Source organism: Pteronotus mesoamericanus, unplaced genomic scaffold (genome assembly GCF_021234165.1).
Source record: "Pteronotus mesoamericanus isolate MK-2021 breed Mesoamerican mustached bat unplaced genomic scaffold, CSHL_Meso_final contig_32, whole genome shotgun sequence".
Lineage (NCBI taxonomy): Eukaryota > Metazoa > Chordata > Mammalia > Chiroptera > Mormoopidae > Pteronotus > Pteronotus mesoamericanus.
In genome coordinates this window covers 2,410,521-2,435,155 of record NW_026555134.1, presented here as the reverse complement: position 1 = coordinate 2,435,155, position 24,635 = coordinate 2,410,521, and the positions used below count along the sequence as shown (strand labels likewise).

The 24,635-nt window shown below is 38.3% G+C and overlaps 1 protein-coding gene across 4 annotated transcripts in view; it reads right to left on the bottom strand.

Moving 5' to 3' along the window:
* Positions 1 to 24,635, bottom strand: part of MSRA (methionine sulfoxide reductase A) — a 337,486-nt gene that overhangs the window by 160,333 nt on the left and 152,518 nt on the right. For all 4 annotated transcript variants that reach the window (XM_054576035.1, XM_054576034.1, XM_054576033.1 and 1 more), the window contains one exon: positions 9,858 to 9,977. In XM_054576035.1, the coding sequence (XP_054432010.1) occupies positions 9,858 to 9,977 (120 nt within the window). The remainder of the gene's footprint in view (positions 1 to 9,857; positions 9,978 to 24,635) is intronic.

The following is a 24,635-nucleotide window of genomic DNA, read 5'->3' as shown; positions in this document are numbered from 1 at the left end:
GGAAAGAAGGAAAAAAGAGGAAATGGGAGGAAGAGGAAATGACAAAAAAGAGGAAAGAGATAACTGCAAATTAAAGGGTTCTGACGCCTCGTCGTGGGCAAGCAGCCCTCCTCAGCCCGCTCCTGCCAGAGAGACAGTGACCGAGCTCTCACTTGCAGAGGCTGGAGACACGGAAAAAGTTCTGTTGCTCAGCGCTCCCTGCCCTGATAGACCCTGCAACTCCACGCACCAGAGGCCAGGATTTCTTAGGCAAAGCCCGGCCCACAGCTGATGGGCACATGCTGGGGTTCCTCACTGACTCACACGCTGATGCGGCCCAGGCAAGTCAGAGCATCAGAGCTGGCCAACAGCAGTGACCTCTCCGGAAGCCGCTCCATCCGGCTGAGCGATCCGCTGGCACACACAATGGGCCGCCGTGATTTCGACTGCATCCCTCTGTTGCAATGTTGGCAGACGAGGCCAGTAATTGACCCAGATATTTATTTTTAATGTAACTTACAAAGGAAAAAAGGAAAAAAATCCTCATTCTAAGGCTCTAAAAATTGTCATTATGAAGTAATTAAGACCCAGAGTATCACATAAAATTCCTAGAGAAGCTCAACCCCCTATAAGGGTATTTTCTCACAGTCCATTATGGTTCCATTATATGTGATTTGAAAAAAAAAAAATCAGTGTAGGCACATTCATCAATTGCTTTTGCAATTATGTTTTAAGAACTGCTTGCTATAGCAAATTCCTCTTAATCTCCTTTCTAAATCATTGAGAATATAATCCTGAAACAAAGAAAGCATAACCTATTTCTAATGCTGAATGAGTATAAAGAAGAATGTTTTTATTATCGTTCCTGTTCATTTAATTTATTTTCTTTTTGTTTTCATTTGCTTTTGTTGTTCAAGTACAGTTGTCTCCATTTTCCTGCCACTGTTTCCCCTGCCCCACCCACCCCCACCTCCCATCGTCAATCCTTCCCCCCTTTGGCTTTGTCCATGGATCCTTTATACATGCTCCTTGATGACTAATTTATTTTCCATTTAAATGCCATATTAGAATTTTACCATTAGATGTGCTGGAATATTGACATATTTAAGTATTTAAAGTCTGTTGACCTTTGCCCACCATACCTGTGCCCAGCAGTGATTTAAGCTGCTCAAGGAGAGAGGTGAATTAAACAGCTGAACAAGCTAGAGAATATGAAAGTATCAAGGTCATATGAAGAATACACTGAACACACAATAGTCTTCAGAGAATCCATAAATCATCAAAATTCATTCGCCAACACCGCACTTAAATGACAAAGAACAGACACTGGCATAACTGGAGTCTTTGGCCAATAGGTGTGACAAGGAAGGAAAGGCAGGAACGCTTCCTCTACCACGTGAGGATAGGTTTTGTTTTGGTGCTGGCCAGCTTTCCAGCCTTTGAAGCTGCATAAAATCCTCTTCCTCTGATGTCTAATGTTGGACTGAAATATTTGGGCAAACTTGATATCTCTAGCAAAGTGTGCTAGTGTATATTTTGTTTCAACCTTGGAAACTTCAGGGATTTTTCGGTTTTTGTTTTCTTTTTTTTCTTTTTATTGAATTTATTAGGATGACACTGGTTAACAAAACAATGTAAGTTTCAGGCGCACAGTTTTACAACACATCATCTGTATGCCATGTTGTGTGTTCACCCCCTAAGTCAAGTCTTTGAACAACCTGAACAACAATTCAGCGTGGTAGTTCCATCCCTACATGAGCCTGAGAAACCACGTGATTCTGGTAAGACGCTGCATGGTAAGAAGCCCCCCATATAGTCACTCTAATGTCAGCATCCAGGGATGGACATACGTAACAACAAAAAGCTGCTCTGGGTTCAGTGACATTGAATGAATGTATACTTTGTCACAGTGTCATTTCCCTTACAAATTGAAAACCAGAAAAAGATGTGAGCAAGATGATTATTAAGGTCTCCAGGCCAAGCTTGGTGGATAAATCAATTTGCAGACTGTTTGCTCTAACTCTGCATGCCCTGGGGGATCCATAGCCAAGGTTGGAAATCAGATCTGCAGAAGCTTTGAAAAGAGAGTAAGGCAACAACACTCTTATTTAATGATTTCCCTTCTCATCCTTAGGACTGGGGGAGTTAAGAGATGCCAAAGCCTTGGTTAACGAGAGCGACTCCCTACGGCTCTGCGGCCACACCCCCAGCCCTGCTGCCGGCTAGAGCGGACAGCGCCCAGAGCGTCCCGCTGCTAGGCTCGAGCAGGCATAAGGACTGTCTATTTAAAACCCTCAGTATTCAACTTCTGGGGAAAAAAAAAATCCAGCCTAACTGAAATGATAACCAGGACCTAGCTGACAAAAAAATATTGTCTTGAAATATTAAGATTTCAAACTCAAAAGCCACCTCTACTCTGAATCCTTGATCCCCTACCCTTACTTAAAAAGGTGTAATGGGCACAGATTTTTATTCCTTCTAGGATTCTAGCAACAGCATGAGAGCACATAAATTTTCAGCCCTTCTCAAGTCATTCTCCCAAAGCACTTACTCAGATCCTCAGTTTCCTCATCTGACAAAGAAAGTGGTCTCAGTAGTTTTCAAACATTTTAAAGAACTTTCTAAAATAAAGTCAAAACCACAATATATAATATAGCTACGAGGGTGAGTTCTCCAAGCAGCTTAAATCTTTGTTGTTTAGTTAAAGCATTTCATTACTGGTGGACTCCTTAAAGCACCTTCCTGGAACCGAGCATTCTATGGTCACCCACTTTGAAAACCACTGGACTGGAAGACGGGCAAGCCCCTTCCAGGTCTGAAATGCCTTGCTCCCCACAGTGTGGTCTATGGCTCAGGACTCCCGATGTCAGCTCTTCAGAGGGTGCCCCTTGTCAAGAAGTCAAGCTTGTTTTTTTCTGCTAATTGAGGCTTAGAAAAATAAAACCAGTTTTCCCATGACCTATATTTCGTCCTTCAGTCAATGGGTTTATTCACTGAACTGAACCACAGAATTCTTGCATTTTCAGGGATATGTCAATAACTTTGCAATTTATCTTGACTGACATTGAAGTGAGTACAATAAGACTTACTATGCACTAAAAGGAGATTTAATGTAGTCTGTGAGGAATTTAGAAAGAGTTTTACATTGCTTGGTTTAAAATCTGCTAATAACAACTCATCACTACTTTGAAGAAGAATGGGATCATTAATCTCACGTAAGATACAGAGACAGTACATCCACCCAAACACTTCAGAAATTAAGTCAAACTAAAAAAGTATACTGAGTTGCTCTATATTAGTGAGAAAATTATTCAATGCTTTTTTAGAGCTGTTAAGCATCAAGGAAAGAAGGATATGCCTTTGGAGAAGGGGGTGGGTATGATCTAAAAACCCAGCAGGAAAAGAAGAAAACGGCCACAGGCTGAGCCCTGGGCACACTCTGCGGGCTGACCGCGCTGCCTGGCGATGCTCCAGGGCCCGCCATTTTTATCTCTAACATGCCCAAGGGCTAGAGTGATAGAAGGTGGATGTCCTCAATTTTCTAGAATACTTCTGACTTCAACCAATTTTATTTTCAAATAAAAACTGCGCCACAATTTTATTGCCTTCATTAAGCAGTGCTGTCTTCATTTTATAAGAGAGGAAACTGAGTCCAAGGAGTGAAATGACCTGGGACTGGAAGGTGACCCCACACTCTGCTCCTGCCAGACTCGGGCTTCTGCTCAGGACTCTGTTGAACATGCTGCCTGAAAATCCACGGGGATATCCAGCTCATACAGAAAGTATCTGGGCCTCAGATTTTCTGTGATGATGGTATAATCTCACTTACAAGAAGAAGTTGTACAGTCTCTTTCATGCTTCTGGTTTCGGTGCCACTTGGCTGTGCAGATTTCTAAAAGCTTTTGAATAGACTAATAAACATGGAATTGTTCTGAACATCTGTAAGCAAAATGCAAAAATATATTACCCAGTGAATGAACATCCTGGGTTTTCTTGCCAGAAGTGGGGTTATTTGTATATTAGGCTAATGCACTGAAATTAACCCAGAATGCTTATCCATTGCAGAATGTCTTTTCATATTTTCATCTGTATAGTCATTATTATAAAATGTAAGAATAATTCTCTGTCAGGGTATTCAGGAATGTGAATAGCTCAATTACTTCTAAAATCAATGTGGTAAAGCAACAGCATGCCAGTTAATCAGTTAGTTTGCATAACAAATGTTTGGGGGGAGTGTGTGCGTAGAGAAAGGCAGGGTCAGCGCAATTCTTTAAAACAAATGTGAAAGATCAAGCTTTTATTTGACTATAGAGAGGAAGAATTCTGGAAGATAGGTACTAGCATTATTCAACTTTGCATCTGTGAACAACCTTCTTCTCCTAATGCCTCGTGCAATGCATGTGGTACATTCCCAATAAATGGTGTACTTGATTCATTCAAGAAAGACGGCATGAAACCTAGGCTCCTCGTGGCTATTCCATTCCAAGTTTCTAGTGCCAGGCACACACTAAGCTTTTAGGGAACACCAGGTGAATGAATGACTCCTTGGAAATCATTTTAGGAACAGAATGCTGGGCACTAAGGTTTAAATTGCCTCTCAGCACATCTCTTAGGGACAGATCTGAAATGCAACAAGAAAGAATAGCCAAACAGTGGCTGTGAGCAAGGTAACTCTGCATCCGAACTGAGACTGGTCCCTTGTACAGAAGCTGGCAGCTCTCAGAGAGCTCAGGATTCAGGCCCGGAATATCTAGGAGGTGCGAGTTTCTCAGTCTGTGAGCTTTGGGTTCAGTGCTAATTGATGAATCCAAGGAAGGACTGCTTCAATGACTATTACAGGAGGGTGGTCACTTTTAAAACAGGTTTAATAAAAATGATGAACACATGCGAGGGACAAGGCATGGAGGCAGTCACAGCCTTTAGAAAATCATGGTCGTCTGGCTTCTGGCACTCAGCTTCGAAGGCCAAAATTCCACTTTTATCATTTCATTCAGTCCAAGGTTAATCCAATACGAAGAAAATGACCACTGTAGACTAAACTCACAGAAGACAAATATACATCTCAGAATGTCATTTAAGAGAATTTGAAACAAGAATAATTAACCCAGTCTCTTTATTTTCTTTTCTTCAACTGGAGAAAAAAAAAAAAAACATGCGAAGTTTCCATAGAGTGTGGACAGAACAGGAGGCATTAATGATAGAACTTAGATAGCAGTGTCATGATGGCAGGCTCTGGGAGTCAGTCCAGCAGCCAAATCTTACAGAGCAAACGCAGGGGCCAGCAGGGCCTCTCCTTCCGCAGCCTGGCCTGGCCTCCCTACTGAGGTCCTGCTTTTTTTCCTTTCCCTTTTCAGGGCACTCCATCAGGTTACTCGGAGGTCGTACAGACCCGGAAGCCAAGCTCTCTTCTAAGTGACTGCCTTTCTCCACTCTGAATCATTATAGGCTTACTTTAACTTTCATTCACAAAGGGCAGCTTTATTGAAAATCCTTGAGGAACTGCTGTCCCTGTGTATTTTCTATGTGTTAGGGTCAAATCGCACCCAGATCACCCAGCATGGAACAGACTCACTGATGAACCACTCATGAATGTTCTGCTCACATGTCAGAGTCAGCCACACACACGTCACCATGGAGCTCTATTAGAAACTCTTATCTTTTCTATGTGCCTAATCACAACTCCAGCTCAGTTTTCAGAACCACAAGCCCATTAATAGCTACAAAGAAAAAACATTCAGATGTTAATGTGCATCTTGTTTCAATACACACCTACTTTTACACTCACGTACACACTGGCACACTCATTCATCCCCTGCGGTGACACACACACCTACTGGCAAGCGGGCATGACAAACTACAGCCAATGGTTCTGATTCCATGCTTGTGACCACTGATCTGTGTGCCCAGGCAATGCTTGTGGAAGCTCTGACATTTGTCACCATGTGATGGGTTGGTGGAGGGGATGGAGGGAATGAGAAAGCTTGCCCAGTGGATTTTGTGAACCCTCTCCTGAGTGCTACTCTTCTATTTCTGACACTAGACCCAAGAAACCAAATGGTACCTTAGGCTCAAATACACTAATGAGAAGAGGAATTTGGCAAGTAATCCAGGTCCTTAGGCTTCTTTTCTTGAATGAATTAAGAAATTAATGGATTCATACATACATGCATACATGAATGCATACATACTTTTACAAAGACTCCTGGGTTGTAACCAAAGTTTTACAAACTTAATTACAAACATAAGAGTAAGCAATTTTGAAATTAACTCAAATACTGGAGCATAGACTAGTATTTCTCTCACATGAAACCTTGGCAATTACTATGCATCTTAGTGAAGACTTGGATTTTCTCCCTCACAAGTCAGACCTCTCCAGGGCTGACTTGTTCAACAAGGTGTTGGGCACCTGAGGCTTCAGTGGAGAAGCCCCACCAGTATCACTTGTCTTCTGTCTTCCCCAGCTTCATCCCAGTCAAAAACCTTTAATTAGCTAGTTACCATAATTACTCTAGCTGGGGACCTCGTTTGTTCTCCTTTCTGCTATTCCAGGCTCTACCACTTCTGTGCCAGAGGGACCTTTCTATCACAGCTTCTCTCTGCTTTTTTGTTTTTCCCTTTCATGATCAAAACAAAAAAGCCTGGGGGAAAGAAATCATCTCTCCTTCTGTGTCTAGGTAAGACCCTATAACTAACTACCTTTCCCAATCAGGAAAAAGTTTCCATGACAACCATGCTTCCTGATGCCACTGCGAACATAATGCTCACATCAAACAGACAGTTCTTTACCAAGCTTCATGGTGTCTCTACTTCACCATTGCTACAGGCCTCTAACAAACCAGTGTTTGCATGAACTGTATCTTAAAAGGGTTTTCCTCACAGTAATCATTAAAAAGCACAGCAATATACTAAAAAGTATGATAGAGACACAGACTTAAGAAAGAGCACGTGATGTGGTGGAGGCATGCGTGAACAGGTGAATGGAGAATCATTGAGACATAACAGTTGGGTGACTTACACCACAGTCAATGGCCTAAACTTTGAGCTAAAAGCTAATGAGGTTGGCATTCCTGCTTTATGACCTTGGATAAGTGACTTTTTCCTCTCTGAGCCCCTATAGTCTCTCTGTAAAAGATAGAGACTGAGATACTTTGTAGGACGGTTTGGAAGGTTAGCTGGCAAAAAAGCAAAGATGCAAAAAGGTCTCATTACAGTGTCTGGTACATAGCAGGAATTCAACAAAGGGGAATTAGCATGTTGTCATTGTGAAGGCAAAGAGTTGAATTGGAATGAGTCTGAACAAACAATCACAATATTCTAATTGACTATTAACATTTGCTAGTGGAGAATAATAGTATAAGCAGTAGATATTTGAAGATTTTCTTAGCAACCTTTTCTCAGGCTATTAAGTCATGTCTGCAATTACAGGAAGGAATCTATTCATTTCCATTCCTGAGACTTAAGAGGATATACCTGGGAAATCTCCAGGGTTCATCTAAATCTCTATTTATAGCTCTGCATAAGCATTTGTTTAATTTTGAAACAGAAGCAAGGAAAAAAATGGATTAACCATTAAATTATTTGTTCGATATTCCATGTTTTCAACAGCAATCAAAGTATTTCAGTTCTCTAGGGGCAAGAAAATAAGGACGTGCATTTTTATATTTTCATTGTTACACAGCTCAAATTTCATTTCAAAATCAGAATTCATGTTGTGGAAAACACTCACTATGCTCATTATTGAACAAACTCCCATATTCCAACTCCTTCCCACTTCATTCTTGATGTCCTCAGACAGCTAAGAGGGGGTCCTTCCAAACAAAACCAATCCAAACCTTTATTTTTAAAAGACAAGACTCTTTTTGCCTTTAAAAAAATCTCATTTATGTCAATATGGAGGACTATATATATAGATAAACCCTTCCTATTAAAAACTCTTAAGATGGTGAATAAAATAATCTTTAAAAATGTGTTTTACAGTATACATATTCCTCAAAAAATTAAAAACAGAATTATCATATAATCCAGCAATCCCTCTTTAGGGTGTATATCCAAAGAGAATGAAATCAACACCTTGAACAGACATCTGCGCTCCCACATTCACTGCAGCAACTATGTTAGGCAAGACATGGACAACCTAAGCGTGTGTTAATAGGTAAGTGGATAAAGAAATTGTGATGTATATATGGCTGTATATATACACACATACATTTAGGTATATAAATACATATATTTATATGTATACATATATATTTGTGTGTGTGTATAATATATATAATGGAATATTATTCAGCCTTTAAAATGAAGGAAATCTTGCCTTTGCAACAACATGGATAAACCTGCAGGTCATTAATGCTGAGTGAAATAAGACAGGCATGCAAAAAGGACCAGTATTGTATGATCTCACAAATATGTGAAATCTAAAAGAGCCAACTCATAGAAGCGGAGAGTGGAATGGTAGTTCCTAGAGGTGGGAGTGGTGGGAAATGGGGAAATGTTGGTCAAAGTATACAAACTTTCAGTTAGTTCTAGAGAGCTAATGCACAGCATGCAGACTACAGTTAACAATACCAGACTGCATATCTGAAATTTGCTAAGAGTGTAAGTCACAGGTGCTCTCACCACAAAAAAAAAGTATGTGAGGAGATGGATGTGTTAGCTTGACTGTAGTAATAATTCCACTGTGCAAAACATCAATGTAAACATATACAACTTTTATTTTTTAAATGAAAACAATTGAAAAGAAAAAAAAAGTGTTTTAAGTGGCACGTGAGCTAACAGAAAAGTAAAGGAAATCCTTGAAGGCCAGAAACAAAAAAACAAATCCATAGAGGGTATCTGGTATTCCTGCTAGAATTTGCCATGGGGCACCTGCCTATCTTGGTCGACAAATTTTTTTCCTATAAATAGCTAGATCATAAATATTTTAGGTTTTTCAGGACATAAAGACTATGTTGCATCCACTCAACTCTGCCATTATGGCATGAAAGCATTCATAGATAATATAAAAATAGATGGGTAGAACCATGTTACAATAAAACTATTTATATAAAAGGCAGCAGGCAGGCCTTAGCCTTTGAGCCATAGTTTGCCAATCCCCTCCTTATAGCCTAACTTTTAATATTTTTCCCTCAAGAAAACACGTCTGGTATATGACATGTTTTGGACCCATGTGGTAAACTGTTGCAGTGACAGTCCCAATTTCTTCATACCTCCCTGTACACATGCCTCTGGGGAGGCCCTCCCATATTGACTCTAAGCTAGACAATATGACTTGCTTTGGTCAATGGGACAAGAGTAAATGTGATACCAAAATAGCCTTGAAAAAGTGCTGGTAGAATAGGGCTTGTCCTCTCTTGCTGGTCCTGGACTCTCTGTATCTACCACCATGTGAATTACTCAGGCGAGCCTACCAAAGACACAAGGTCCATCATCCCCATTAGCCCAACCAACAGCAAGCATTAACCAACAGCCAGCGCCAGTTGCCAGGCATGTAAGTGAAGCCATCTTAAACCAACCGGCACCCAGGCACCCCTAGTTGCCTGGAGTCCCATGAGGGAGTCTAGATAAGACCTGCAGAAGAACCAACAAGCTGAGCACAGCCTAAATTCCTAAACCATAAGCTAATCAATGATTGTTTTAATGATTAAGTTTTGGAGTGACTGTTTGGCAGCAAAAGCTAAATTATACATTCCATAGGAAGTTTATTATCTCTAAAATGTAAAGTGAGAGAGGCCAACATGTCTGTTTACAGAAATGAGAAAGAGAAAACTGAGGAAACAAAAAAATTATTTTTCCATTTTAAAGATCCTATTACCTACTAGCAGGGACAAGCCCTTCCTTGGTCCTCCTAGTAATATGATGGAGCAAATTCTTCTTACCTGAGCAGACTTCTTCATAAGTAGGATTGGGAGTGTAGCCTCCTGCATAACCAACTTGAGTTGAATATACTCCTTTCAGGGTCCAGAATTTCCTCTCAGCTCCCCAGAAACAGCCCATTCCTAAGAAAAACGTAAGACACTGATTATTCCTTTATCAAAAATAAGATAGTCATTGCATTTTATAAGATCTGTTACACAGAAAAAGTTGCCCCTGTCATTTGGTAACCAAATGACTAAGATTTTATCTTTTAAAGTAGAGTTTCTACATTTAAAAATAATTTTATTTAATATTATTTGCATACACCGTTTCTTTGCTTTAGTTGTGCAAAATCATAAAAAGCCTTACATTTTAATTAAGTTAGTAAAGATACACTTTTGCAAATAACATAGTAAAAGGATAACTACATTTGATCAATTATTTCCACACTTGATTCATTATAGACTTGTCAAAACATAATAACTTATATTAATAGTAGAAACTGATTTAACAATCAGCAACCATGTCATCATTTCTTTAAAAATTCTAACAAGGAAAGATAACACTAAAATACCAATTTAAATGGGAAAACTTCCCCAAATCAACACATATGGACAAAGTATTCAATTAACAATTTCACATATATGTTGTTTTTAAAATCTTTTTCAGTCATTATACAATTTCATGTGGTAAATCACAGCTCCCCCACAAGAACATTTTTTTCTGAGTTCTATTACTGAACATAATGAATGAGGGAAAAGAGAGGAGAAATGCAGGGAAGGAGAGAACAGCAATAAACAAACTGACAAAAGTAGCATTCCATTCAACTAGCAAACACGGTGTTCTGGATTCCTTTAAACGTAGGAAAACTAAGACCCATCTCCCAAGAATGCACATACTTACACACATCGAAAACGATGACTTACATTTCCCTGGGCTCCAAAGTGCATTCATTTTCTACCATGAGTTTCTAACTGTGCACAACTGCTATTCTGTGGCTAATTTCTAGATGTAAACAAGATTACTGCCTCACTCAAGTTTTATATGGCACTATTACATCATATATAATGAAGATCTTGGGTGGAACAACAGTTGGCAAATTAATATATGCATCGTACTACAATCACTAAATTTGTTAGATTCAATGGCATAGCTGAAAGAAAAATTAGACAAAAGTTTACTGAAATTCTTGACACTTGGTAATATTCTACTTTAAATATTCAGAGCAACAATAACCAAAAAACAATGTGCATAATATTACAAAACTATATTTGCTCAAATGAGGAGGGAAATATACCAACCAAAAATAGGTTAATGGTTAAAAAATATAATAGAGCCAAGTGATGAAATTTAATGCAATAAAAAAAATTACTGTTGTGATAACAATGCAACATGGAAATATGTATATCATTATGTCATTATTGCCTGAAGCTAAATTTACAATGAAAAACAATTATGTGCATGTTTTTATTACAACTATGAAAAAATATTCATACCAAAGTAGGCCAGAAAAAAATACAGTTATAACCATAACTGATTTACAGTGGTAAAAATATAGAAATCTTTTTTCAAGCTTTTCTGTAACAGTCATATCACTTCAAAAATTAAAAATGTATACATTTTTAAAAGGAAAGCAAAAAATTTAAAGAAAACATAAGCAGATGCATTATCTGAGTAACACATTGCTAGACACCATTTTCTTGTTTGCAAAGGAACTGTCTGCTGCTCATGCATATAACTAAATATTTACTATTTATAAAAATTGAGTATCCTCAAGCCTCTGGCACAAGGACTCACAATTAGTTTTACTTCATTGCATTTCTCGGATGAGAGAATTATGTTAGTCAGTGTTCTTCAGAGAAAAAGAACCAATAGAATATTCTATATAATAATGCATATATATTCTATTGAGAGAGAGAGAGGTATTATGAGAAATTGGCTCCCACAATTATGGAAGTTAAGAAGTCCCATTAGCTACAGTCTGAAAGGTGGAGATCTAGGAAGCTGGTAGTAATTCCAGTCCAAACCCAAAGGCCTAATAACCAGGAGCACCAATGTTCAAGAGCAGGAGAAGGTGGATGTCCCAAGTCACACAGAGTGAACTCGCCCCTCCCCTGCCATTTTGTTCAATCCTGGCCCTCAATGGGCTGAATGATGCCCATCCGTATCAGTGAGGGAGGTCTTCTTTACTCAGCCTACCAATTCAAATGCTAATCTCATCCAGAAACACCCACACACACACACACCTCGAAACAACGTTTTATCTGGGGACCCCTTACCCAGCTCAAGTTGACAGGTAAAATTAACCATCACAGGAATGATGGCAGGAAATCTCTGGAGACAGCTGGGTAAAAAGTGATCTGGGCAGCATCACCGAGCATAAAAGGCCACAAGCACATCCAGGAGGTGCACAGGGCACCAGGCCAAAGGCACTCTATCCCCTGAGGTTCAGAAGTCGGCAGGTTCATTGAATAAAATATTTCCGAATCACACAATGACTAACAGTGATGGTGCAGCAAGTATTCTACAGGCCAATATATCCTGGGCTATTTTAGCAGCCAGCCTACACTGACCATGGTCTACAGCCCCATTTAGATGGCCCCAGACTCTACATCCTCTGCATATACCTTCGCTATATCCGCATGGTATAGGTTTATAAAACTCAAATGGGCTTGGCCAAACCGAACAAGATATTTGCTACAAGAAGAGAGATATTCCATCTCCTTTGGACGGTTAACAGCAACCAAGACAAGAGCCCTGCTAGAGGGGAAGGAAGGAAGACCCAGCTCCAGCTGGGCGAAGGCCTCCAGGGGCCCGCGTATGGCTGAAGTAATGTCTCAGGGGCCTGTGTATAATCAATGTCAACATCTCTGGAGAGGTACTTTAGGATAGGGGCTGTTGTAAGAATAAAACTCTTCCTTGAAGCACTAAGATGTTTTAACTAGTGCCTTCCAGTATGATCTACTAATAGAACCATTCTATTATTTGGTTTTGCATATGTGAATGGGGGGTATTTAAACAGACAGGTTTATCTATGGCAAAGTTTTCAGAATTTACAATTATCTAATCAACAATATGAATATCATCAAATAAGATACAGTATGCACTATTTTCTTTAAAATATTTTAACCCTTTATTATAAAGCAAAAGACAGACACAGAAAAACCACACAAAACAAATGCATATGTCAATGCATTACTGCCCGGTGAATATCCTTGCAACCACCACTCAGATCAAGATACAGAGCTTTGCCATTCACCCAAGAATTCCCTCTTTGTATCACACCCCAATCACAATACTTTCCTTCCTCCAAAGTAATCATTTGCCTGACTTTTATTGTAATCACTTCCTTATGTATCTTTCTATTTTTATCACTCAAAGTGCCCGTCCTAATACTATTGTTGGGTCGTGCTCAGTTTTAAAAATTTGACATCTTTAAGCTCTTTTAATTGACAAGTTCCCTCTCCATTCTTTTCCTTTTGTTTTATCCACTGAAGAAAATGTGGGCCACTTGACCTGCAGAGATTCCCACAGTGTGGATTTGGTTATTTGTATTCTCATGGTGCAATACAACTTGTTCCTCTATCCTCAGTATTTCTTGCAAGTTTGCTGCTAGATCCTGAGGCTTGATCAGACTCAGATTTCACCCTTTGGCAAAAACTTTGGTGGTACTGTGTTGTTGTTTTTTTAACTTTAATTTTTTTTCCCGCTTTAATGAGATTAAACTGACAAATGGCATTGTGTAAGTTTAAGGTATGCAATTTGACAATTTGACACACGTATATATTGTGAAGTTATTAAAATAAAGATAGTTAACCCATCCATCGCCTCGCATAATTACATTTTTTATAGTGAGAACATTTAAGATCTATTCTCTTAGCAACTTTTAAGTATAAAGTACAGCATTATTAAATATAGTCGCCATGGTGAATATTAGATCCCCAGAACTTACCTTGTAACCAGAAGCTTGTACCCTTTGACCAACATCTTCCCATTTCCCCTACCTCCAAGCCTATGGCAATCACCATCCTATTCTGTTTCTATGAGTTTTGACATTTTTTAGATATCAAGTGAGATCATAAAGTATTTGTCTTTCTCTGACTTATTTCAGTTAGTGTAATGCCCTCAAAGTCCATCCATCTTGTCACAAATGGAAGGATTTCTTTCTTTTTCTATGACTGGATAGTATCTTCTGTCTGTGTGTGTGTGTGCGAGAGAGAGAGAGAGAGAGAGAGAGAGAGAGAATCCCCCACATATTCTTTAACCACTAATCTCTTGATGGACACTTACGTTGTTTCCATCTCTTAATTGTTGTGAAAAATGCTAGAATGAACATGGGGGTGCAGATATCTCTTCAAGATAGCGATTTCATTTCCTTTGGATAAATACCCAGAAGTGGAATTGCTTGATCATATGGTAGTTCTATTTTTAATTTTTTAAGAATCTCCATACTGTTTTCCATAATGTCTATACCAATTTACATTTCCACCAACTGCAGTTCCCTTTTTTCCATGTCCTCACCAATACTTGTCATCTTTTGTCTTTTTTGACAAAAAAGACAGGTGTGAGGTGATATGTCACTGTGGTTTTGATTTTGCATTTCCCTAATCGTTAGCAATGTTGAGCATCTTTTCATGTACCTCTTGTCTATCTGAATGTCTTCTTTAGAAAAATGTCTATTCAAGTCCCCTGACCTTTTTTAATCAAATTATTTGGGTGTTTTCATTATTCTCAAATATTTTTTCTATACCATTGCCTCTTCATTCTGTGGCTGGTTTCTGTTGCTTTGCAGAAGCTATTAGGTTTGATATAATCCCACTTGTTTATTTTTGCTTTTGCTTCTTGTGCTTTAGGTATAACCAAAATATCACTGCCAAAGCCAATGCCAAGGAGTTTTTCTCTATGTTTTCCTCTAGCAGTTTTATTGTTTCAGGTCTTATGTTCAAGTCTTCAGTCCATTTAAAGTTCATTTTTATGAATATCCATTTTTCAACATCATTTACTATTTTTGATTCCATTGTCAATTGTTCTTTCATCACATATTTGTAGGTTTATTTCTGGCCTCTCTACTCTATTTCACTGATCTGTGTGTCTGTTTTTATGGCAGTACCATTCTGTTTTGATACTATAGCTTTGCAGTATAATTTGAAATCAGGAAATGTGATGTGTCCAGTTTTGTTCTTTCTCAGAACTGCTTTGGCTATTTGGGGTCTTTTTTTGGTTCCAAACAAATTTTAGAACGTTTTTTCTATTACGGTGAAAAATGCCATTGGGATTTTGATATTGGGCTTGGTGTGGAACTGTATTAAATCTATAGAACACTTTAGGTAATACAGACATTTTTAACAATATTAATTCTTTCAATCCGTGAACATGGAATATCATTCCACTTCTTCATGTTTTCTTCAATTTCTTTCATCAGTATCTTATAATTTTCAGTGTACAGATTTTTCACTCCCTTGGGTCAATTTATTCCTAAGTATTATATTTTTTTAATGCTATTATGAGTAGGAATGTTTTCTTCATTTTTCTTCCAGTTATGTCATTGTTAGTGTATAGAAATGCAACTGATTTTCCTATGTTAATTTCATATCCTGCAACTGAATTCATTGATTAGTTCTAACAGCTCTTTTTTTCAATGAAGTCTTTAGGATTTTCTATATAGAAGATCATGCCATATGCAGAGACAGTTTTAATTTTTCCTCTCTGATATTATATCTTTTATTTCTTTTTCTTGCCTAATTATTCTGGCTAGGACTTCCAGTACAAAGTTAAATAGGAATGCACTCTTGTCTTGTTTCTGATGCAAATAGAAAAGTTTTCAGATTTTGATCATTGAGTAGGATGTTAGCAGTGGATCTGTCATATACAATCTTTATTATGTTAAGGTATATTCCTTCTATGCCTTCTCAAATTTATTGAGAGCTTTTTATCATGAAAGGACATTGAATTTTGGCAAATGCTTTTTCTGCATCTATGGAGAAATCATATGATTTTTATCCTTCATTATATTAATGTGGTGCCTCACATTTATTGATATGAATATGTTAACCCATCTTTGTATCCCACTTGATCATGGTATATGACCCTTTTAATATGCTATTTAATTTGGTCTGCAAATATTTTGTTAAGAATTTTGCATCAGTATTTTTCAGGGATACTGGCTTGTAGTTTTCTTGTAGCATCCTTATCTGGCTTTAATATCAGGGTAATGTTGCCTCATAAAGTAAGTTTGGGAGCACTCCCTCCTCTTCAATTTTTTGGGAGAGTTTGAGAAGGACTGGTGTTAATTCTTCTTTGGATGTTTAATAAAATTTACCAGTGAAGCCATCTGGCCCTAGGCTTTCCTTCTTGGGGAGGTTTTTAATTACTGCCTCAATCTCCTTAGTCATTATCAGTTTGTTCAGATTTTCTATTTCTTCATGATTTCATCTTGGTAGGTTTTACGTTTCTAGGAATTCATCCATTTCTTCTTTGTTATCCAATTTGTTAGCACATAATTTTTCATAGCAGCCCCTTATGACCCCTGGTATTTCTGTTGTATTAGTTGTAATCTCTCATATTTAATTTATATTTGTTCCCCTCTTGCCTTTTTTCTTGGCTAGTGTAGCTAAAGTTTTCTCAATTTTGTTTATCTTTTCAAAAAAAAAAACCAACTCTTAGTTTCATTGATTTTTTTCCCCTATTGCCTTTTTGGTATCCATTTCATTTATTTCTGTTCTGATCTTTATTATTTCCTTCCTTCTGCAAACTTTGGGCTTAGTTTGTTTTTCTTTTTCTAAATCCTTCAGGTGTAAAGTTAGGTTGTTTATTTGCGATCTTTATTTTTCTTCAATGTAGGCATTTATCAAAACAAATGTCCCTCTTACAACTGCTTTTCCTGCATCCTATAAGTTTTCATATTTGGGTTTCATTTTTGCTCTTTTGTAAGTTGCTTTTGTCCATTTTTCTATTAGGTTATTACATTTTCTTGTTGGTTTGTTGTTTTTATATATTCTAAATACTAATTTTTGGTCATTTTTATGTATGCAGATATCTTGTTCTGGATTTGCCTTTCACCTTCATTTTTATGCCTACTGTCATAATTTTAATTATGGTTAAATTTCTCTGCATTTTCCTTTATTATTTGTGCTTTTTGTGTATCATGCATAAGAACTCTTGCCATACACTAAAGTTATAAAGATAATATCCTTATTTTCATAAGTTTTAAACTTTTGATCTTTAGGCTGCTAATTCACCTGGAAACATTTTTTTGTGTAGGGCATGGGGTAGGGATTCAATTTAATTTTCTATATAGATATCCAAATATCAAAATAAATTATTAGTTATTAGATAAACAATTATTTCCCCACTTATCTCTAATGTCATCTTTATTATTTGTCATTATGAGTGGTCCTATTTCTGGACTACCTATTATGTTCCACTCATTTGCCAAGTTCTGCACCAATAACATATTGTTCTTCAGTAGTTTACCCAACGAATATTTATGCATTGCCTACTGTGCCAATAAGTACTCTATGTACTTGAAATACCTGAGTGAACAAAACAAAGACCCTACCCTCTTATAGTGCTTACACTCTACTGGCAAAAGATGAACATTAAGCACTAAAAATAATAAAGAAGTACATGATGTAACAAGTTAAAAATATAGAGCTACTTTAAAAAAAAAAGCGGGGCAAGGTCGGGGGTCAGGAGTGCTAGGGAGAATGCAATATTAAACAATGTGTTCAAGGTAGGCCTCAAAGAGATGATGGCTTCAAACAAAGGCTTGAATGCAGTAAGGTGGTCACCCATTCAGATATCTGAGGTACAGTGTGTTCCAGGTAAAGGAAACAGTCACTTCAAATGCGCCAAGAATATGCCTGCTATGTTTAAGAGAAAGGAGAGGAGCCAGTGTGGCTTGAGTGGAGTGAGCATGAGAAGGTAGTGAGACAGAATCAGTAAGCCAGGCATGTAGGGCCTTTGCGCTCTTTAAGGACTTAGGATTTTACTCTGAGTGAAATGGATGGCTATTGTATTTTGAGCAGGAAAGGAGACGAAGTGACTTATGCTTCACAAGGATCACTCTAGCTTTCCTCTGCTGAGAATGGACTGAAGTGGACCAAGCACAGAAGTGAGAAATGATCAGGCCAGGTGGTAGAAGACGTAGTCACCACTCATGGTCAGATTTTGGATATATTTTGACGATAGAGCCAAAAGGAGGTCCTGGCAGATTGGAAGCAGGGTTTGAGAGAAAGAAAGAGTCAAAGATGATTCTTAATATTATTGCCTTGAGTGGAGAATAGAGGGGGAGTGGGTGGAACAGGTTTCTAGGGAAAGATCAGGGGCTGCAATTCCTCTAGTTTTAATGAATCATAGTAGAGCAAGTCTTCTTATCCTATACTTCTTTAAGATTTTCTTTGCTATTCTTGGCCCACTACTATTCCAAACTTAGTTTAGTATTAGCTTGTCAAGTTCCATAAACTATTCTGTTAAGATTTGTATTATAATTACATTGAACTTATAGATTAATTTAATATTTTGCCATATTAATAATATTGAGTCTTTCCATCAATGAACATAATATAGTTGTCCATTTATTCAGCTCTTTTTGGATGTCCTTCAATACCATGTTATTATTTCCTCCATAAAAGTCTTACACATTTTTATTACATATAGTTCTATGTATCCTATGATTTGTGTTGCTGCTCTAAACACTATTTTTTCTATTACACTTTTTTATTGCTTATAGCTGGGATATAAAATACCATTGATTTTAGTATGTTTTTCACATAGTCAGAAAACTTAGAGAATTCTCTTTTTCGTTCTAATGAATTGTCTCCATCTTCTCTTTGATTTCCTATACAGAGAAACATATTTTATACAAATGACAGTTTTATATCTAATTATTCTTCTCCTTTCTTTATCTCATTTTATTGCATTGGCTAGGGCCTCCTGGATAATGCTGAATAATAGGGTGATGGTGGGAACCCTTGTCTCACCCTAACATTAGTGAGCATGCTCCAATAAGTATGAAGTTTGCCTCATGTTTTGATAGATACTCTTTTACAGACTAAGAAAGCTTCCTTCCATTTCTATTTTGTAAAGAGCTTTTTATCATGCATGAGTTTTGAGTTTTAACAATGCTACATTCTTTTGAGAGGATCATATGGTTTCCCTTGTCTAACCTCTTCAGGTAGTATATTGTATTTATATAATTTTCTGAACCATCCTACAGGAAACCTTATCCACTCACAGTGCAGTTCAATATTGAAGAATTACTTTTGCTAACATTTCATTTGAAAATTTTTCACTTAAATTCACAAGAAAAATCTGTCATAATTTTACCTCTTTGAACTCTCCTGTCCAGAAGTAGTATCAAGGTTACACTGGTCTCATAAAATAAATTGGCTAACTTTCTCCCCCTCACATGTAGCACTGAATTAGGAAAGGATTATTCGTTCCTTTGAAATTACAATAAAACTTTCTGAACCACCTTGTGTTTTTGGAAAGGAGAAGGTAGGGAATAGGGTTGAATTTAAATGTATTGTTTTTTATTTATTCAAATTTTCCTATTTTTATTTTACAGGTTTACATCACAGAACAAAGCTTGGCTTTTATTGATCCTCTTCTTTGATTTCTATTTCCGCTCCTTCTTTGCTAGTACCTGGTTGTGCAATTTACTTTTAGTCTGTTCTTTTCCTACTTTCTCTATACGAATAATTAGCTTATTTATTTTCAAGTGTTCTTGTTTTCTGGTAAGTATATTTTACTACACATTTACCTTTAAATTTTGCTTTAGATAGATCCCACATATTTAGATATATAGTACTTTTCTTGCCATTCTTTACGAAGTATTTTATAATTTCCATGTTATTTCCTTTTTAACCCAAGAATTAAGTTTGTACATTTTAATTTTCAAATGTATGGCCTGTTTTTTATACTATCTTTTCATTTTGATGCAATTTTATTGCATTGTGCTCAGAGAATGTGGTCTTCATTATATCCTTTTAAAATCTGTTGAGAATTTGGCAGGCACCAGACTCTGCTGGGCAAATTCCACGTCAGGAGGTGAGCCTTCACACAGCGGCTCATACACGGTGGTCACGGCCAGCCCTCACAGCCAGCCAGCCTGAAGGTCGGCCCAACCCACGGGCATGCCAACAGCAACCAAGACTCAGATACGACAGGAGGGCTCACGTAACTCCCACAAGGGACGCTGCTGCAGCACGCGGCTCAGGTGAGCAGACTGCACCACTGGGCCCTATAGGACACCTACTACATGAGGCCACCCAGCCAACACTGGGAGACACAGCAAATGTACCTAATACACAGAAGCAAACACAGAGAGGCAGGCAAAATAAGGAAACAAAAAACAATACCCCAAATAAAAGAACAGAAGAAATCTCCAGAAAGAAACAACTACATAAAATGTAGAAAGCAATCTACCTGATACCGAGTCAAAACAATGCTTATAAGGATGTGCAAGGAACTTAGGGAAAGAATAGATGAACTCAGTGAGAACTTTAACAAAGAGATATCAAGAATTAAAAAGGACAGAGAAACCATAAAAAGAACTAGTCAGGGAAGAAGAATATAACCTACTGAATGAAAGAAGATATTCACCAACGATACATCCAAAAAGGGTTAATATCCAAAATGTATGAAGAACTGATGCAACTACATTCCAAATAAACAAACCATCCAATTTAAAAATGGTCAAAGGTCTGAATAGAGACTTCTCCAAAGAAGACACACGAATGGCTAACAGACATATGAAAAGATGCTGAACATCACTAATCATTAGAGAAATGCAAATTAAACCCACAATGAGATATCACCTTGTGCCTGTCAGAATGACTATCATCAATAAATCAACAAACGACCAGTGTCGGTGAGGATGTGAAGAAAAGGGAACCCTTGTGCACCATTGGTAGGAAAGAAGATTGGTACAGCCTCTAAGAAAAACAGTATGAAGGGTCCTCAAAAAATTAAAAGCGAAACTGCCTTATGACTCAGTGATTCCACTTCTGGAAACCCAAAACACTAATTTGAAAAAAATATATGTACCCCTATGTTCATTGAAGCGTTATTACAATAGCCAAGATATGGAAGCAACTCAAGTACCCATAAATAGATGAGTATATAGAAAAGAAGTGGTATATATATGCAATGGAATATTACTTGGCCATAAAAAAGAATGAAATCTTAACCGTTTGCGACAGCATGGATAGACCTAGAGGGTATTATGCTAAGTGAAATAACTCAGGCAGAGAAAGACAAGTACCATATGATTTCACTGACATGTAGAATCTAAAGAAAAAAATAAATGAATAAACAAAACACAAACGAACTCATATTTGCAGAGAACAGACTGATAGTTGCCAGAGGGAAGGAGTCCTTGGGTGGCTGGGTGAAAAAGAAGGGATTGAGAAGTAGATTGGTAGTTACAAAACAGTCATTGTGATGTAAATTACAGCACAGGAAATATAGTCAATAATATTGTAATAACTGTATGGTGCCAGGTGAGTTCTTGAAACATCAGCGGTGGGGGGGAGCATTTTGGGACATACATGATTGTCTAACCACTATGCTGTACACCTGAAAATAATACACAATAATATTGAACATAAACTGTAATTGAAAATAAAATTTAAAAAAAGAAATTTGTTGAGACTTCCCTCCCTCAGTACCCTGCACGAACTGGCGAGGGCACTTCTGCTGACTAGCACCCCCCGCCCTCCGTTAACCAGCATACCCCATTCTCCAACTCTGCCCGCAAAAGGTGTCACTGCAAAACAACCCCCAGACAACAGATGGGGCAGGAAGAGCGGTCTGTCCTGTCAGAGCGGAAACCAGCAGGGAGGCCGAGTTTTCAAAAGAACATGTGCAGTGACCACATGTTCCTTCAACATTTTATCCAAATGTTCCTCCTCTTCCTGCTCGAAAAGTTTTCCCTACTTTTTGACTTCACACAGAACACGGCCATGTTCATGGCCACTTCCAGGGCCACCCGCCACTACTAGGACCTCCGAAAGTTAGACAGGATAGCACGAGTGACATCGCCATCCCCTCCTGAGACTGCGTCCCTCTCCCCCAACTCCTCCACAGCTTCTGACAGTTCAAGGACGAAATCATTTTGCCTCTTTAGCTTCCTCGTAAGGTACATTATCTACTTTCCTTTTTACACTTTTAAAGCAGCCTTTTCTGTATAATTCAAACCACATATCAACTATTTGAAAAATGGTCCAACCTAGAGGCCTAACCCTTGACCATCCACCTAGGCAAGCTTTGGAAAGACACGCATTTCCAACCCCCTGCTGGGTACCTCCACCTGGAAGGCGAGTGGACACCTTGAATTCACTCTATCTAATGCCGCCGGATTGACAAACTGAGCCAGCATCTTCTGATGTCTCTATTGGCTTCCGTTGCATTGGCATTTTCCTAGACCCTGAACAGGAAAGCTGGCAGTCGCCTTTTACTTGTCTCAGCCTGAGCAGTTTCCTGGCGCCCAGTCCCCTCTGTTCTCGCTCCCTTCCCATTAGCGCTACCCTAGTTCAGGAACTCGCCAGCTAGTTACTGCCTCTTCTGCTGTCATCTTGCCCCGGCTGCTCCCTCACTGCCCCCGATCTTCCACGTTGCTTCCGGGTGGGTCTTTAGCGCATACCCTTTCAAACATGTCATTTGTCTCCTTTAAAACCACAGAGAGGTAATTTGCAAGAATCTTAAAAATGATAACACCTTTTTATCTGATGATTTCACGGCTAAGAAACACTTCTAGGGAAATATTTTTTAATTGACAAATACTGATTTTTCAAAAATGTTGTAACAGTATTATTTACAATAAAAAAATTGAAACAACCTAAATATTTAATATTAAAGTATTTAATAAATGATGGTTTATTTGTATATAATTTGTAATAAGTTTGTAATAAAGTATTACACATCGTCTTTTTAAGATTATTTAATTCCATAGAAAACTATTCAAATATTATGTTAAGGGGAAAAAGGCAGGACATTAAACTGTATAAAGAATTTGTTCATATTTGGTTTAATGTATACACTTTGAAAAACAGACTCAAGAGGAATAAACTAAATATAATAGTGGATATTATCTCTGAGTAAAGATTAGCAGTGATTTTTATTTTCTTATACTCTTCAGTATTTTCCAAATTTCTAAAGAAGTATGTATTTCAACTGTCATAATCAAAAAGAAGGGTTTTAAAAAAATTTTATAGATTGAATGACAGTCTGAAAAGAAATGCAATAAATTGTTGGAATGATAGCTTCCTCTGGTTGTTCTCATTTGTGTTTTTACGTATTTTTCAAATTTTCTCTAATGCACATGTCACTTTTACAACCAACAAACTTAAGGTAGTTTTTAATTGTTGATACCCATTCTCTACTCTCAGCCAACCAAACACTCTACCCCGTTACCACCTTCCCTGACCATCCCGTGGCCTGGCCCTGCCCTGCGTCTTCCACCGCAACCCCTGCCTTCGGAAATCCTGCCTGTCCACTCAGAGCGATTTCAGAAATCACCATCTCCCTTAGGAGAACACATTCAGATACATGGTTTCTCTTCTTGGAACCCCACAGCAATCCCAAGCCCTCAGAACTCAGTTTTCCTACCGTCTGCCCTGAGGAATGACTGTTGGCTTCTACCCCATCAGCTAAGGACGTGGAGCCTGCCTCGCTGGACTTGGTTTTCCCTCTGTCACTTGGCATGGCACCTTGCATGTATTAGGCTCTTCCAGGGGTGAGGGGTGGGGGAATTCTGTTGAATTGAACTGGAATTCTTTGAAGATTTAATGGACCATCTTTAATAATTATGATGGCCTTTATAATGGAGGTATCCCTAGAAACCATAATGTCAGTTTATGGAGAGTTCAGATCTTCCTTCGAGGCTTCTAAAGTGGAAACTCAATGATTATATGCAGGAAAAAAAATGTAGCGCAGAACACGGAATGGAAAAAGTTCTCATTTCACTTAGCTCTTTCTTCTACCAAATCCTGGGTTGTTTGTAGGCATGGGTTCAGAAGCGGCAAATGTTGTATATTTCATTCAACCAGGTCTATATTGCTGAAACCTGTGTGGTCTCAGGGAGCTCCTTATATTCTCTAAGCCTCAGTTTCCTCATCTATAAACTAAGAATAGAAATAATACTAACCACAGAGTCATTAAAATAATTTTATGGATAACATAAAATGTGTCAAGCACATAGCAGGTACTCAGTAAGTGTTTGTTCCCATTCTCTTCTCTCATTTTCCCCACTTGTACCACCTTCTCCCTTCCAACATGTATGTGCACATATGCAAAACTCCCTCCCTCTGACTCAAGGTCAGAGCTGCTCCTCCTGCCACCCTCGCTCTCTGAGATGTCACATCACCCTCTCTCCAGAGAGGGTGGTAGAACCCGAGAGCCAGACGCTCAGTTCTCACGTGAGACAGAAGGCACTGTGGTCTAGTAAGCAGCCCTACCTAGATTCTACCTATAGAATTTCTCTGAGCCAGTGTCTCCCTTTCCTCAGCACGTAACTCACTGGTTATCATTCAAATCGGACGTCCTTTCCCATCTGTGCCTCCTCACAGCCTCCTTCCTGCCCAATGTCACCAGCCAGGTCTTCGTCACCCCAAACCACACAGAATGCGAGCCTCAACCAGGAGCACCGTGAGGTCTATGTCTCTGGGCCACTCACTAGGGCACTGGCAGCCTCAATTTGTCATCTGACAAATTAGTACAACTGAATTATTTCTAACATCCAGTTTGATTGTTGAGGGCTCTCTGGAGAGAACTTTAAGAAGAACTGAAATCTGTTTTCC